This window comes from Diabrotica undecimpunctata, chromosome 1, assembly GCF_040954645.1.
Source record: "Diabrotica undecimpunctata isolate CICGRU chromosome 1, icDiaUnde3, whole genome shotgun sequence".
NCBI classification, from domain to species: Eukaryota; Metazoa; Arthropoda; class Insecta; order Coleoptera; family Chrysomelidae; genus Diabrotica; species Diabrotica undecimpunctata.
This window is the reverse complement of record NC_092803.1, coordinates 110,052,922-110,066,278: the sequence shown is the minus strand read 5'-3', so window position 1 is coordinate 110,066,278 and position 13,357 is coordinate 110,052,922. Positions and strand designations below refer to the sequence as shown.

The 13,357-nt window shown below is 31.1% G+C and overlaps 1 protein-coding gene across 1 annotated transcript in view; it reads left to right on the top strand.

Annotated features, from left to right (window-relative positions):
- Positions 1 to 13,357, top strand: part of LOC140452312 (cytochrome P450 4V2-like) — a 167,834-nt gene that overhangs the window by 85,934 nt on the left and 68,543 nt on the right. Inside the window, exon 4 of the mRNA XM_072546495.1 lies at positions 5,865 to 6,223. Coding sequence (XP_072402596.1) covers positions 5,865 to 6,223 — 359 coding nt within the window. The remainder of the gene's footprint in view (positions 1 to 5,864; positions 6,224 to 13,357) is intronic.

Here is a 13,357-nt window from a genome sequence, read left to right as displayed (position 1 = left end):
TTGTCAATCCTACCTAGAAGAAAACACCAATCTTAATCTGCGGATCAAATCTACACATGACATAGATATAGCAGCTCAATACTTCACCACACTTGTGCAAAAAGCAGCATGGCAATCTACACCACGAACTGAACGCATACCAACAGATACCACAAATGTTCCTCTGCACATTCGCCAATTCATTACTGAAAAACGTCGTGCAAGGAGAACTTAGCAAAGATCTAGAAACAACATAGACCTACATATATTCAATAGACTACGTAGGCAACTTGAAGTAGCCATCAGAGCCGCAAACAACGAAACCTTCGAACATTACATTACAAATCTTACAGCAAATGACCAGACGTTATGGAAGGCGACTAAGAAGCTTAAGAAACCATACACAACTGTTCCTCCCATCCGTAAACCAAATGGAGAATTGGTCTCTTCCAACAAAGAAAAAGCGGACGTCTTTGCTGAACATCTTACAAACGTATTTCAAACAGAGCCAGCAGACCCTGATGAAGAAGTCAAAATACTAATTAGCGTAGCATGTCAAATGTCCCTCCTAATTAAAAGTTTTACTTCTATATAAGTCAGGTAAGAAATAAACAAACTCAACTCACGAAAGGCCCCAGGTTATGATTTAATCTCGGCACAAGTACTAAAACAACTTCCTCGCAAGACCATTACTTTGCTAACAGTTATATTTACCCGCATGCTAAGCTTATCATAGTCATTATGATCCTCAAGCCAGGAAAAGAGCCCAATGAAGTAACATCTTATCGACCCATCAGCGTACTCTCAACCATAAGCAAAGTTTTTGAAAAATTGCTGCTACAAAGGATATACGCAGATCATAAATTACTAACATTACTTCCAAAACATCAGTTGGGTTTTCGGGAAAATCACTCCACTACCCAACAAGTTCATCGAATGATAAATAAAATATCAAAAAGTCTTTAAGAAGAGAAATACTGCAACGCTGTATTTCTAGACATTTCAAAGGCGTTTGACAAAGTCTGGCACAGAGGTCTGCTTTACAAAGTAAAAATAGCACTATCCAGTAACTATTTCCTCCTACTTCTACATATCAAATAGATATTTCTCTGTAAAATTCAAAAACCAACAATCCGACCTCTGCCCTATCAACTCCGGAGTCCCGCAGGGTAGTGTGCTAGGGCCGCTGCTTTTCTCACTCTATACAGCCGATATACCAGAGACTAATAATACTACCATTGCTTCCTTTGCTGACGACGTAGCAACACTAGCTGTAAATGAAGATCCCATACAAGCCTCACAAAAGCTGCAACATCATCTGAACATACTCAGTGATTGGTATACGAAATGGAGAACAAAAGTAAATAAAACAAAATCAGCTCAAATAACATTTACCATCCGTCACAACATATGCCCACCTGTAAGGATGGAAAATGTGAGAATACCAACAGTAACAGACGCTAGATACCTTGGCCTCCATCTTGACCAACGTCTCACTTGGAAGAAACATATCCAGACCAAAAGAAGGCAGCTCGACTTAAAATTTCGGCAAATGTATTGGCTTCTTGGACGTAAATCAAAACTTAACATCCAAAACAAAATTCTTCTATACAAAGCCATACTCAAACCTATCTGTTTCTACGGACCACACCTATGGGGCTGTGCAAAGCTAACGTCGCTGAATATTGTCCAAAGATTCCAATCTAAAGTGGTAAGATCGATAGTGGATGCACCATGGTACATAAGTAATCACTTCACTACGACTTAAATATTCCTTTCATCAGAGAAGAAATCCACCGATCCACGTAGTCACAAAATGAACTTACCATTCACCATAAAAATGAGCTAGTAAGGAAACTATTCAACAATGGTCCATCCACAAGAAGACTAGATAGAACCTGGCCCCAAGACCTACTTCAAAACTAAACCAAAATAGAATAAGGTGAGACATCATTGGAAGTTTTTCCTTCACGCGCAAAACCTGTGACACATTTACTTAATACTCTGTAATGATGTAGATTGTAAATAAACATATATAATAAAAAAAATGTATATTAAAAAAGGTAAAAGAAATAATAAATTAGACTTACTCACAATCAATTTAATTTAACTAATCAGACGACCGGTTTCGCTTTCTACAATATGCAAAGCATCTTCAGGTTACGATACAAAGTTAAATAAATGATGCCGGTACTCTATTAATTGATGGTTGAAAGAACATGGTTCAAACTATCTTGTATTGTTGATTGGAGAGTTTTAAAACTCATCTCCAAGTAAGGGATGTAGTTCTTTTAAAATCCTCCCCTTTTTAAATTTAATGTCTGTTTCGTCCCCCCGTTTTTTTAAGTGTTTTCTGTGTGTTTTCTGTGTGTCTTAAAGTGTCTCAATTTTAATTTTTAACTTTATATATTGGACTTTACAACCATTTCCACATATTGCAACATAACTTTATCAAAGAAATTTGATAATTACAAGCTGATATAATTGCACACCCACACAAGTCTAATTTATTATTTCTTTTACCTTTTGAAATGGACTCACACAAGCAACACATTCATGATTTAAAATGTATATTATTTGTAAATTTGATGACATGTGATAAATTACAGTTTTAAAATTATTATGCATATTGTATAGTATTATATTGTATTTATATTGGGCAATTGCTCGTTGAAAAATAAATAAATAGCATTGAGCAAGGTCTCATTGTCACAAGACATATGTTTTTGTATATTTTTGTTTCGTTACATTTTTTATTTATTATTAAGATAACTTTTAATAGCAAAACTTTATTATTTTTCCTATATTATTAAATGTAAATTTTGATCAACAGAATGAACTGGCTGGTCCATTGTATTTCACATTTTTTTTATTTAAAAATAAGTAGTGTATAGTTGTGTGGACATTACTGCTGCTAACATTATTTCTTTTGTTGCTTTATTTTGATTTCTATTGATAAGTTGTCAGAAAATAACTTTATTCTTATACATAAATTTTATAACATTAATAAATTTTTCAAAAAGTTTAAAAGTAGTGTTTCATTAAGTATTTACAAGGATTTACATTGTAAAAAAAAAACAGGATGAATTTAAAAAATAAATTTAATATACCAAAAATTTAAATAATTCATTATTGTTGTAAACCATGTAATTTTTTTGTCTAGTATAAGAAGCAATTGTAGTAGCAGTAGAAATAAGCTCAATTAAATATTGATTTAGAGTGTTATACCTTTTATAAAGGATACTTATTACAAGATTTACAACAATAAATTCCTGATTGAAAAATGGACTTGTCACAATTAATTTCAGAGGCAGATTTGAAAATTATGCCTGGTTTAAAGACAATTTGGAATAAGTGATAATCATATTTTATGTTCGAAGAGATCAAATGGTAAAATTTAATAAAAAATATTAGGAATTGATCATCAAACAATTTTTCTTATTACGACAAAGCTAGCATGTCATGAATTTGTTTAACAGTTGATTTGTAAAGACATATTTATACCTTCAAGAGTAAAAGCTATAAGCAACATTAAAGATTTAAAACCACATTAAAAAAAATATATCTGTTGTTAAATATAAAGCAATTTTTAAAATAACACAGTTTAATAATTTTTTTATTTGTTTGAGAATTGTATATTGTATGAATATTATTATTGTATTTTTTATACTCCTCTATCATGGACGTATAAATAAAGATCTTTATTTATACGTCCATGTCCTCTACAATCATATGTTGTATGGGTTGTACTTTATGAGTAATACCCCTCAAGTTCTTTAATAAGAGATTATTAAAAATTTGTTAAAGCAGCACATAACTGAAATATCACCGTTACATGAGACATGTAAAAATTTGAAATTTGCTACAATATATTGTAGGAAAGGAGGAATATTTAAGTGTACCCCTCAGGCAATAAATCTTTAATTAAGAAACCTTTATCGGCTAGAATAACATCACCATAGCTTATTTGGTCTAGAATTCCACAGTTTTTAACAATTTTTTTATCAGAAGTGGATCCAGGATAGGCACTGCTGACATATGTGATGACACCATTTGGTGCTCCTTCTACAAGAACCTTCCAGGTGTTATGATGCTTATAAGAACTGTATTTTAATTTTTGTTTTCCACACTGGTAGGAGTAACTGAGTACACTTTTGTACAACCTAAAATGATTCTACAATTTCTATATGATGAAAATGCAGTTGGAAGACAAGCTTGATTTTTTTTTCTTGCGGGTATCTTTTCCATCAGTTTTGTAATAAAATTTCATCCAACACATTATTTATTTATTTATTACATGAAAGTACAAATGTCACTTATAAAAAAATATTATATATAGAATTGCAGACCCCGAGCGAAGGCTATGTGGGTCAAATTAGAAAAAGTATATAATACAAACACTAATATAATTACTTTAACACATTAAGAATTTTTTAATAGGAAGATGAGGTTCAAGTGTGCAAACAACTTGTATATAGTGTACAGATATTATCAATGTTGATATTTATATAACAGGGCGTTACTTCTTTCTGGTAGGGATACAGCCACTTTTTATGTGCATTGATGTGGATGGACCTGGTTCAGGACTATTTGTTGATGGTCCAGCTGCTTCATCTACAATATCAACTGAAGATGAATGAAGTTGCCCGTTCATCTAAGAAGGAATTTATTTGCTGAGCCTCACTTTTGTTAAAAAAGTATTCCTATTAGATATTCATTTAAATCCGATTTTAAGCTTACCATTTTTCTGGAGTGGAGAACAGAAACTTTCTCTTTATGTTATACTTAAAAATTGTAGGTCCATTTTTCCTATCTTGGTCCACAAAATGCCTATCTTGCCTCCTGAAAATAGACCAAATTAAAGTTATTAATTGTAGCCTAACATACAAAAGGCACAAATACATTTTAAATTATATTTAAAAATCATGTCAGATACATAGTTTAAATCTGAAAAGACAATCTCAGAATATCTAAAATAGAAGCAATAATAAAACAAACTAATAACTACTTTTACCTCATGAGACTTATCCACTTCTGCTTCTCTGAAATTTTGGAAGGGAATACAAAAAACTTGCATGTTTTTTGCTCACTGTACTGTTTACAATTTGGAGCAAAGCACCTAACCATTTTATTAATAATAGGATGGATGTAATAATAAAATAACAGTCCTTATAAAACGAATATCTTTAGTACTTTCATGGGATAAAATTACTGGCACCTAAAAACAATAAAACATAAATTTAAATATTTTTCAAGTTCGTAAATAAATTAAATGATTTATTGATTAATTTTGAAATATCCTGATATAAAAACAACAACAAAATACCTTGAAATAAAAAAAAATGGTTTTACTCTAACACAATATAACCTCAAAATTTAAACTTTAACAGTAAATACATACTTTGATACTCTTACCTCACAAATTCACGAACAACCAATAAAACGAATCGCACAGAATTGATATTCAGAAGCGAAAGTCCTTATTTATTCTTTAAAATATTTAAAAAACCAACATTTCCAACTTCTTATGGGAGAAATACATGTAAAGCAGATTTGTTTGGACGCCAGAATAATTTTTACTGAACAGCACTGGTTCCGACTAAAACATGGCTGAACGTCTGCGCGAACAATTGCGCGTACTTATTGTTTCATGGAGAGTGGGCATTCTCATTGTTTCTTATTCTATGGCATAACTATATGTTTAATAACATATGAATAAAAAATTGACTGTGCCTTCCATACTTAAGATTATTTCAACTAATATTATAAAATATAATATTTAGGTTTAGAGTATATGTTAAGTTATGTAAATATTTTATGACCTATTTGTAACTAACATTTTGGTATACCCCATAGTTTAATAATTATTTGTGTTATTCTTATAGAGGCTGCCATGGGAGTTAAACTGAATGCTCAAAAGATGAAGACCTCTCAATACATTCAAGGTGTCAAAACTATGTGCCAAATCGTAGGTGGAAGATTATATAGTTGTATTAATCCACTTTTTTACAAATTTACTATAACCTACCTTCAAGAATGGTTAACATTAAAGATAGTTCATGGACACACAGACAATATTATCAACCAAAGAATTATTGAGAAGAAGCAAAATAAAAATATTGGAATCCATTCATCTAATAACACGAAACCAGTATTTTTGGATATTCTCTTAGAATCTACTATAGATGGAAAAGCACTTTCAAGATTGGATATAAGGGAAGAAGTAGACACTTTTATGTTCGAGGTTAGCAATAAATTATCTGATATTGATTCCACTCAATTACCAATTATAGTAATAAACAACGACATTGCCTACCATATAAAACTGACACAACTCTTAGAACGAATGACCTTTTAAAATATGCCAATATTAAACTATTTTATAGATCATAGTTTCTAGGTTAATATTGCTATTATAAAGAAAATATGATAGGTATATTAAATAAAACGCAATGCAAAATATAAAATAACTCTTTGGAACAGTATTTAGTATTTATTTTAATTTATTATTTTATTATAACATGACCTTGTAGTATATTATTTTATCATAATATTAATTATGTTAAATATTTTAATTACTTATTTTCTTTTTTATGATTCTATTTATTTACAATCTACATCATTTCAGAGTATTAAGTAAATGTGTTACAGATTTTGGGGGTGAAGGAGAGACATCCAATGATGTCTCATCTTATTCTATTTTGTTTTAGTTTTGAAGTAGGTCTTAAGGCCAGGTTCTATCTAGTCTTCTTGTGGCTGGAAAATTGTTGAATAATTCCCTTACTAGCTACTTTTTTGGTAAATTCTACGTTCATTTAGTGACTCCGTGGCTCAATGGACTTCTTTTCTGTTGAAAGGAATCTTTAAGTCGTAGTGAAGTGTTTGATTATTTACGTACCATGGTGCATCCACTATCGATCTTAGCACTTTAGACTTGAATCTTTGGATGATATTCAGCGACGTTGGCTTTGCACAGCTCCATAGGTGTAAACGGTAGAATCAGAAAAGTTTGAGTATGGCTTTGTATAGAAGAATTTTGTATGGCTGTTGGTTTGCATGTGTTTCTTCCAAATGAAACGTTGGTCGAGATGAAAGCCAAGGTATCAAGCATCTGTTACTGTTGGTATTCTTACATTTTCCATTCTTACAGGTGGGCTTATGTTGTGACGGTTGGTAAATGTTATTTGGGTTGATTTTGTTTTATTTACTTTTGTTTTTCATTTTGTATACCAATCACTGAGTATGTTCAGATGATGTTGCAGGTTTTGTGAGGCTTGAATGGGATCTTTATTTACAGCTAGTATTGCTACGTCGTCAGCAAAAAAAGCGATTGTACTAATATAAGTCTCTGGTATATCGGCTGTGTAGAGTGAGAAAAGCAGCGACCCTAGAACACTACCCTGCGGGACTCCGGAGTTGATAGGACAGAGGTTGGATTGTTGGTCTTTGAATTTTACAGAGAAATATATATGTAATATTTAAGATTTAAGTAGGGGGAAATAGTTACTGGATAGTGTTATTTTTACTTTGTAAAGCAGATCTTTGTGAGAGACTTTCTCAAACACTTGTGAGATGTCTAGAAATATAGCGTTGCAATATTTCTTTTCTTCAAGACTTTTTGATATTTCATTAATTATTCGATGGATTGTTAGGTAGTGGAGTGATTTTCCCGAAAACCAAACTGACGTTTTGGTAGTAATGTTAGGAATTCATGATCTGATTCGTACATCCTTTGTAGCAGCAATAATTCAAAAAACTTTGCTTACGGTGGGGAGTAGGCTGATGGGTCGATAAGATGTTACTTCATTGGGCTCTTTTCCTGGCTTGAGGATTATAATGATTTCAGCAAATTTTCATATTTTTGGAAAGTATGATACGGTTCATCAACTAGCCTCTAATGTCCACTGCTGAACATAGATCTCTCGTATGCTTTTCCACTTGGTCCGATTTTACGACACCTGAATCGAATTTGGATTCAAATTGGATTGTAGTCCTACAAATTGCGAGAAAGTTGTTTTGATACTTGTGCCGAGATTAAATCATAACCTGGGGCCTTTCGTCAGTTAAGTTTGTTTATTTTTTTCTTGATTTCTATAGGAATAAAACTTCTAACTGGGAGGGACATTTGATGTTCCTCTCAATAAAATTGAGAATTGAAAAGACGTCCGCATCTATGTCATGTGTAGATTTGATCCGTAGATTAAGATTGGTGTTTTCTTCTAGGTAGTATCAACAATTTGCCCAGTTGCTGTTTTTTGACGTGAGTCGAAGAGTTGGTGGATTGTTTATAACTGTGGTACTCAGGCTCGTAATAATCGGTGTATGATCCGATGAGAGATGATAGCTGGATTATAATATTAGATAGTTGTTTCTGGACACTCCTTTGCTTATGTAGTAGTCCAGTAGATATGGAAGTTTTTTGGGGGAAGAGTACGTAGGGATTCCATTGGTGTGGTATCAATATCAAAAAAACTAAGTATATAGTCTTCAGTAAGAACATGACACAACCAACACATATTAGTATAAACGGCATTCAAATTGAAAAAGTATAAAGTTACAAATACTTGGGTACTTCAATAAACGAAACTGGAGACCAAAACAATGAAACAAATAGACGTATCGAAATTGCCAGGGCCACTTTCATAAAGATGAGGAAATTCTTCTGCAACAGAGATATAAGCATCCCTCTCCGATTAAGAATGCTAAGGAGCTACGTATTTAACACGCTATTATACGGTGTAGAGGCCTGGACTCTCAAGCAGAACAATATAAAAAATATTGAAAGTTTCGAGATGTGGTGCTACCGTCGAATGCTGAAGATAAGTTGGGTTGAAAGAGTTACAAATTTTGAAGTAATGCGAAGGATAGGAAAAGACCCAGAAATTTTGTCAACGATCAAACGAAGAATACTCGAATATTTGGGTCACGTGATGAGAGGATATAAATACGCAAATACGGAATCCAGGCCGTAGAAGAATGTCATGGCTCCGTATTTTGAGAGAGTGGTTTGGCTGTACCTACCACTAATGAACTCTTTAGGTCAGCTGTAAACAAGGTCAGGATAGCCTTGATGATTTCCAATCTCCGATAGGAGTGGCACAAGAAGAAGAAGAAGGCAATCATAGTTGTTCTCGATCATTGCTTTTTTACGACCTTTTGTTGTTGTGAGTCTTAAGCCACAGTATGTGTGTTTTGCATTCCAGTCTCCACTGGCTACGAATTTACTGCCAAGTAATTAAAAGAAAGCTTTGTATTTATTGTATTCATCTGTGGAGATTGCGTGACGAGGTGGGCTATACATTGCAGATATGTTAAAGTGTCATGGCGTTGCACTCACTTGAACGATTGCTTCTTGTATTTTTTCTGTTGCATATTTCGGCAATACATTATGTGATATGTAGCTGCGGATGACCACCGCCGAGGCCCCTTGAGCTGTAATATCGGGATGAGGTGTATGGTGTATGTGGTATAGAGTTAGATCGGTAAAGTGGGTTTCTGAAATAAGTAGAACATCAATTTTATTCAGGTTTAAAAAAGTAATTACTTTTACCTTATGTAATGTAAATGTAACTCGTAAGTATATTTAAAAATTGTTTTGGTGAATAACTTGTGTTAGTAAGTTTAATATCATACCACTTTGACTCATTAGTTGCGAGATTATGTTTTTGAACTCGTTTAGAAATGTTAATAGTTGTTGTTCTATATTAGTTTTAGGTTCTGAATCGTGGTTGGTTTGACGTGCTGTCACGTTTGTGAATGTTCTTTGATGTTTTTGTAGAGTGCTGTTTAGCTGATTTGTTTTAGTACATACATGTGGGCTGTTGAATGTTGTTCTTTGAGGCTGCTAGTTTCCTCTCTTCTGCATAGATCTGTTTTCTTTAAGTTCCCTGTAAACTACACAGCCCTTATAGTTAGCAGGCTGATTTTGTTTGCACACTTAGCTGGAGAGTTTCTAGATTTTTTAAGTCTGTTGTATCATGTTGTGCTCCACGTTTGACGTAGTGGTGCGGTTTAATGCAATATGTTTTACTATGGCCGAATGCTTGACATCGCATGTATTTACTGGTGTAACTTCTAGATTAAATATGTCTTTGTTGTTATTGTTGAGTTCAAGGTCTATAAAAATAAAGATAAGGGTTCCTTTGTTTGTCTTTGTCGAATGTTAGTTATATTGTGCACTTTATGGCCGGTTTTTTCTAGTTTTTTTTTTTAATCTGTTGTTGGAATAGAGTGATAGATATGTTTTTTATCACTATGTAGGCACGTTATTCCCTTATTTGGTAAGTGTGCAGAACAATTTCTTCTTCCCGTATATGTTTTTTTAGTTTACGATATGTATCTATTATATATGTTGTAATCTTAACAGTGTCGTTTGGCAGAGTTCTGGTATAGTAGGTTTCTTTCTTCACATATTAGGCAAAGTTATTGACTATATCTTTAAAGTTTTTAACGCCATATACGGATATTGTAGATGGTTTTGGTATCGTGCGCTTTGGTATTATGAGCTTTGAGAATTGGGATCGTTATTTTGTTTTAAAAGTTTACATTTTTTGACTACTGCCATAAGTTTTTATTTTGGGTCTCTTGATCGTCGTCTTCGCTAGACTCTATATCCAAGTTTTCTGAATGTATATTTGCAAGTTTGAGAACCCGTAGTAGTACTTAACTACCCTCGAGATGAGCAGCTCTATAGTCTAGTGTCTAAGATGTCGCTTCATCCGTTGAACGTGTTAACCGTGACCATCCTTTTTTCAGATTTATGATGCAGCAACTTTGACATTACGCTGTTTTAATTTTTTCTGACGTATACCGTATTCAAAAGATGAGTAAGTTTTTTCTGAATTGATAACTATTTATGAGTTATGCCAAGTGTTTGTTATTTTTTAACTATATATAGATATATATATGTATATATATATATATATATATATATATATATATATATATATATAAATGTGTCCGTTTTATAATTTCAATTGTTTTTCTTTTTTTTTAATGTAATACATTAACAAAAATACTGACACTGGACAGTTAAGTAACATATATTGTAACATATTGAACAAAATTTATAAATATTCAAAATAGCTAACATTCATCTTAATAACAACTAACCTTAATAATTCATCAAAGAAATATCATTCTTCTAACGTTTCTTTTATTGTTATTTTTATTTTTACATTTGAAATAATTTTAATTTTTTATCGTATAGCTGTAACGAACGTGCTTAAGATAATTTAATCTTGACATTCAATATTTCAAATACTTCAATGTCAGTTTTTATTTGCGAAATCTTTTAAATTCTGTGAGTGTTTTAAAATGTATTTGTACGCCATTTTTTGTAATGTTCAAATTGTTTTAGTTTACTCCTGAGGAAGCTATTAACTAAATGGCGAAATATTGAGTATCTCAAAAAAAAAGAAAGATTTTCATTGCAGACCACTTTACCCGATAATTGGAACGTATTTATAAATTATTTTTTGGTCGAAATAATCACTTCTAATATATATATATATATATATATATATATATATATATATATATATATATATATATATATTGTTATGATGTGTTATTTGTTTGAATGATGAGCAATGAGTATTTTTAATAATATAATATATAGGGTTTTTATCGCGGTTCTCAAAGAATTAGCTTGTAAGTACTTTTTTAAATTATCTTTATTATAACTATTATGAAACACACATATATATCTAACCTAGCCAATGTAAATTTAAAATAAACTATCTTTAAATTGATGTTCTTATAAAACTAATTAAATTCTATAGACAATGTTAAATTTAAACAAACTATCTTCAAAATTGAAATTGTTATGACATTAACTAAATTATATTAACAAAATTTTGTACCTTTCTTTCACTGAATGCCTAAATGAACTGTTTTCCACTATATATATTCTAATCACCACTGAAAGTCTTCGTACTTTGGTTATCCTTGTTTTTGTGAAATTACTTTTTTCAATTATCTGCTTCTACCTATTTAAGATATAGTTTTCTTCACCAGCATCTATACACCACCAACCAAACCAGCAAACAGCATTTATATTTATTCTTCTTTTCAATATACCAATATCCAATTATTATAAGTTGATTTATACTAATCTCCAACCATAATATAATTTAATTTCTTCCAATATACCTTTTTTTATCTTCAATAATTATTTGTGTATAATTATAAATGTGCATTAAATTAAATGCATAATTTTTAATCTTCATTTAACTCACTATATTAAACTATTGGACTATTTGTACTTGATTCACTGACTCTAACTAACTTTCATAATAAACTGGCCTGACTTCTGACTAAAACTTCCAAAAACTGCTAAAAACTGCCTAAAACTCTTCTGACTGCACTATCTAAAACTTTTCTGACTAAAAACTTTCAAAAACTGCCATCTTGAATCCAAATCATGGGTATTTATATCTTTTGGACATTCTAGAACCATCTCGTAAGAGATCATGTTCCAATTTGTTCTATTTCATACTTGTATGAATTTTCTGGAACAAACCATTTCGCAAACATGGCCATCTCCGGAGATCCAGAGAATTCCATTCTTTTCTATTAATAATTTTGTTTACATTTAGGCTTTTCAGATCAGAATATATAATTAAATTAGTAACTTAACATTCTAATTTAATAAAATACACATTTCAAACAATATATTATTATAACCCACTTTATATTCGTAAATATTCTTAAACGTCACTTCAGAGTATAAATATCTGTCAATCTCCGAGAGTATTTTTGGTTGCCTAAGCACATGGCTCACTTATATATATTTACAATATTAAAATACAACTTTTTACAATTATCATATGCTAATTTATTAAAAATGCCCTCACATAAATATATTTTTATTAAATTCTCTAGTATATAACTTATTTAAAACAACCAAATATCTAATATTATGTAGTATATAACTTATAAATTATTTTCTATAAACCCTAATCGTCACAATACCCCAAAAATAATATTTAAAATAAATAATTTACTTATTATTTTTTTAAATATTAATTTTCTCATACCTTATTAAATTTAATAAATCAATTTTTTTTTTATTTAAAATGTGTTAAATACATCCCTGTTCGCTGTCTATGTCAAAACAGAGAACAACGGAGCACAGTTCGGCTATTCTATGGTCAAACTGTCATGTCAAATGGAGCAATGGATGCGATATCAGAGAATAAAATATAACCTTAATTAAAAATATAATAGATATGGTGTTCTGTTTATTTATAGACAAATCTAGGAATTATTTCCATTCAAAATAACTTCATCAATATAAATTGGTAAGTTTTTCCACTTTATTATATTAGAAAGACTTTTTATAGCAATTATAGTATCTAACCCCAAATTATGATTT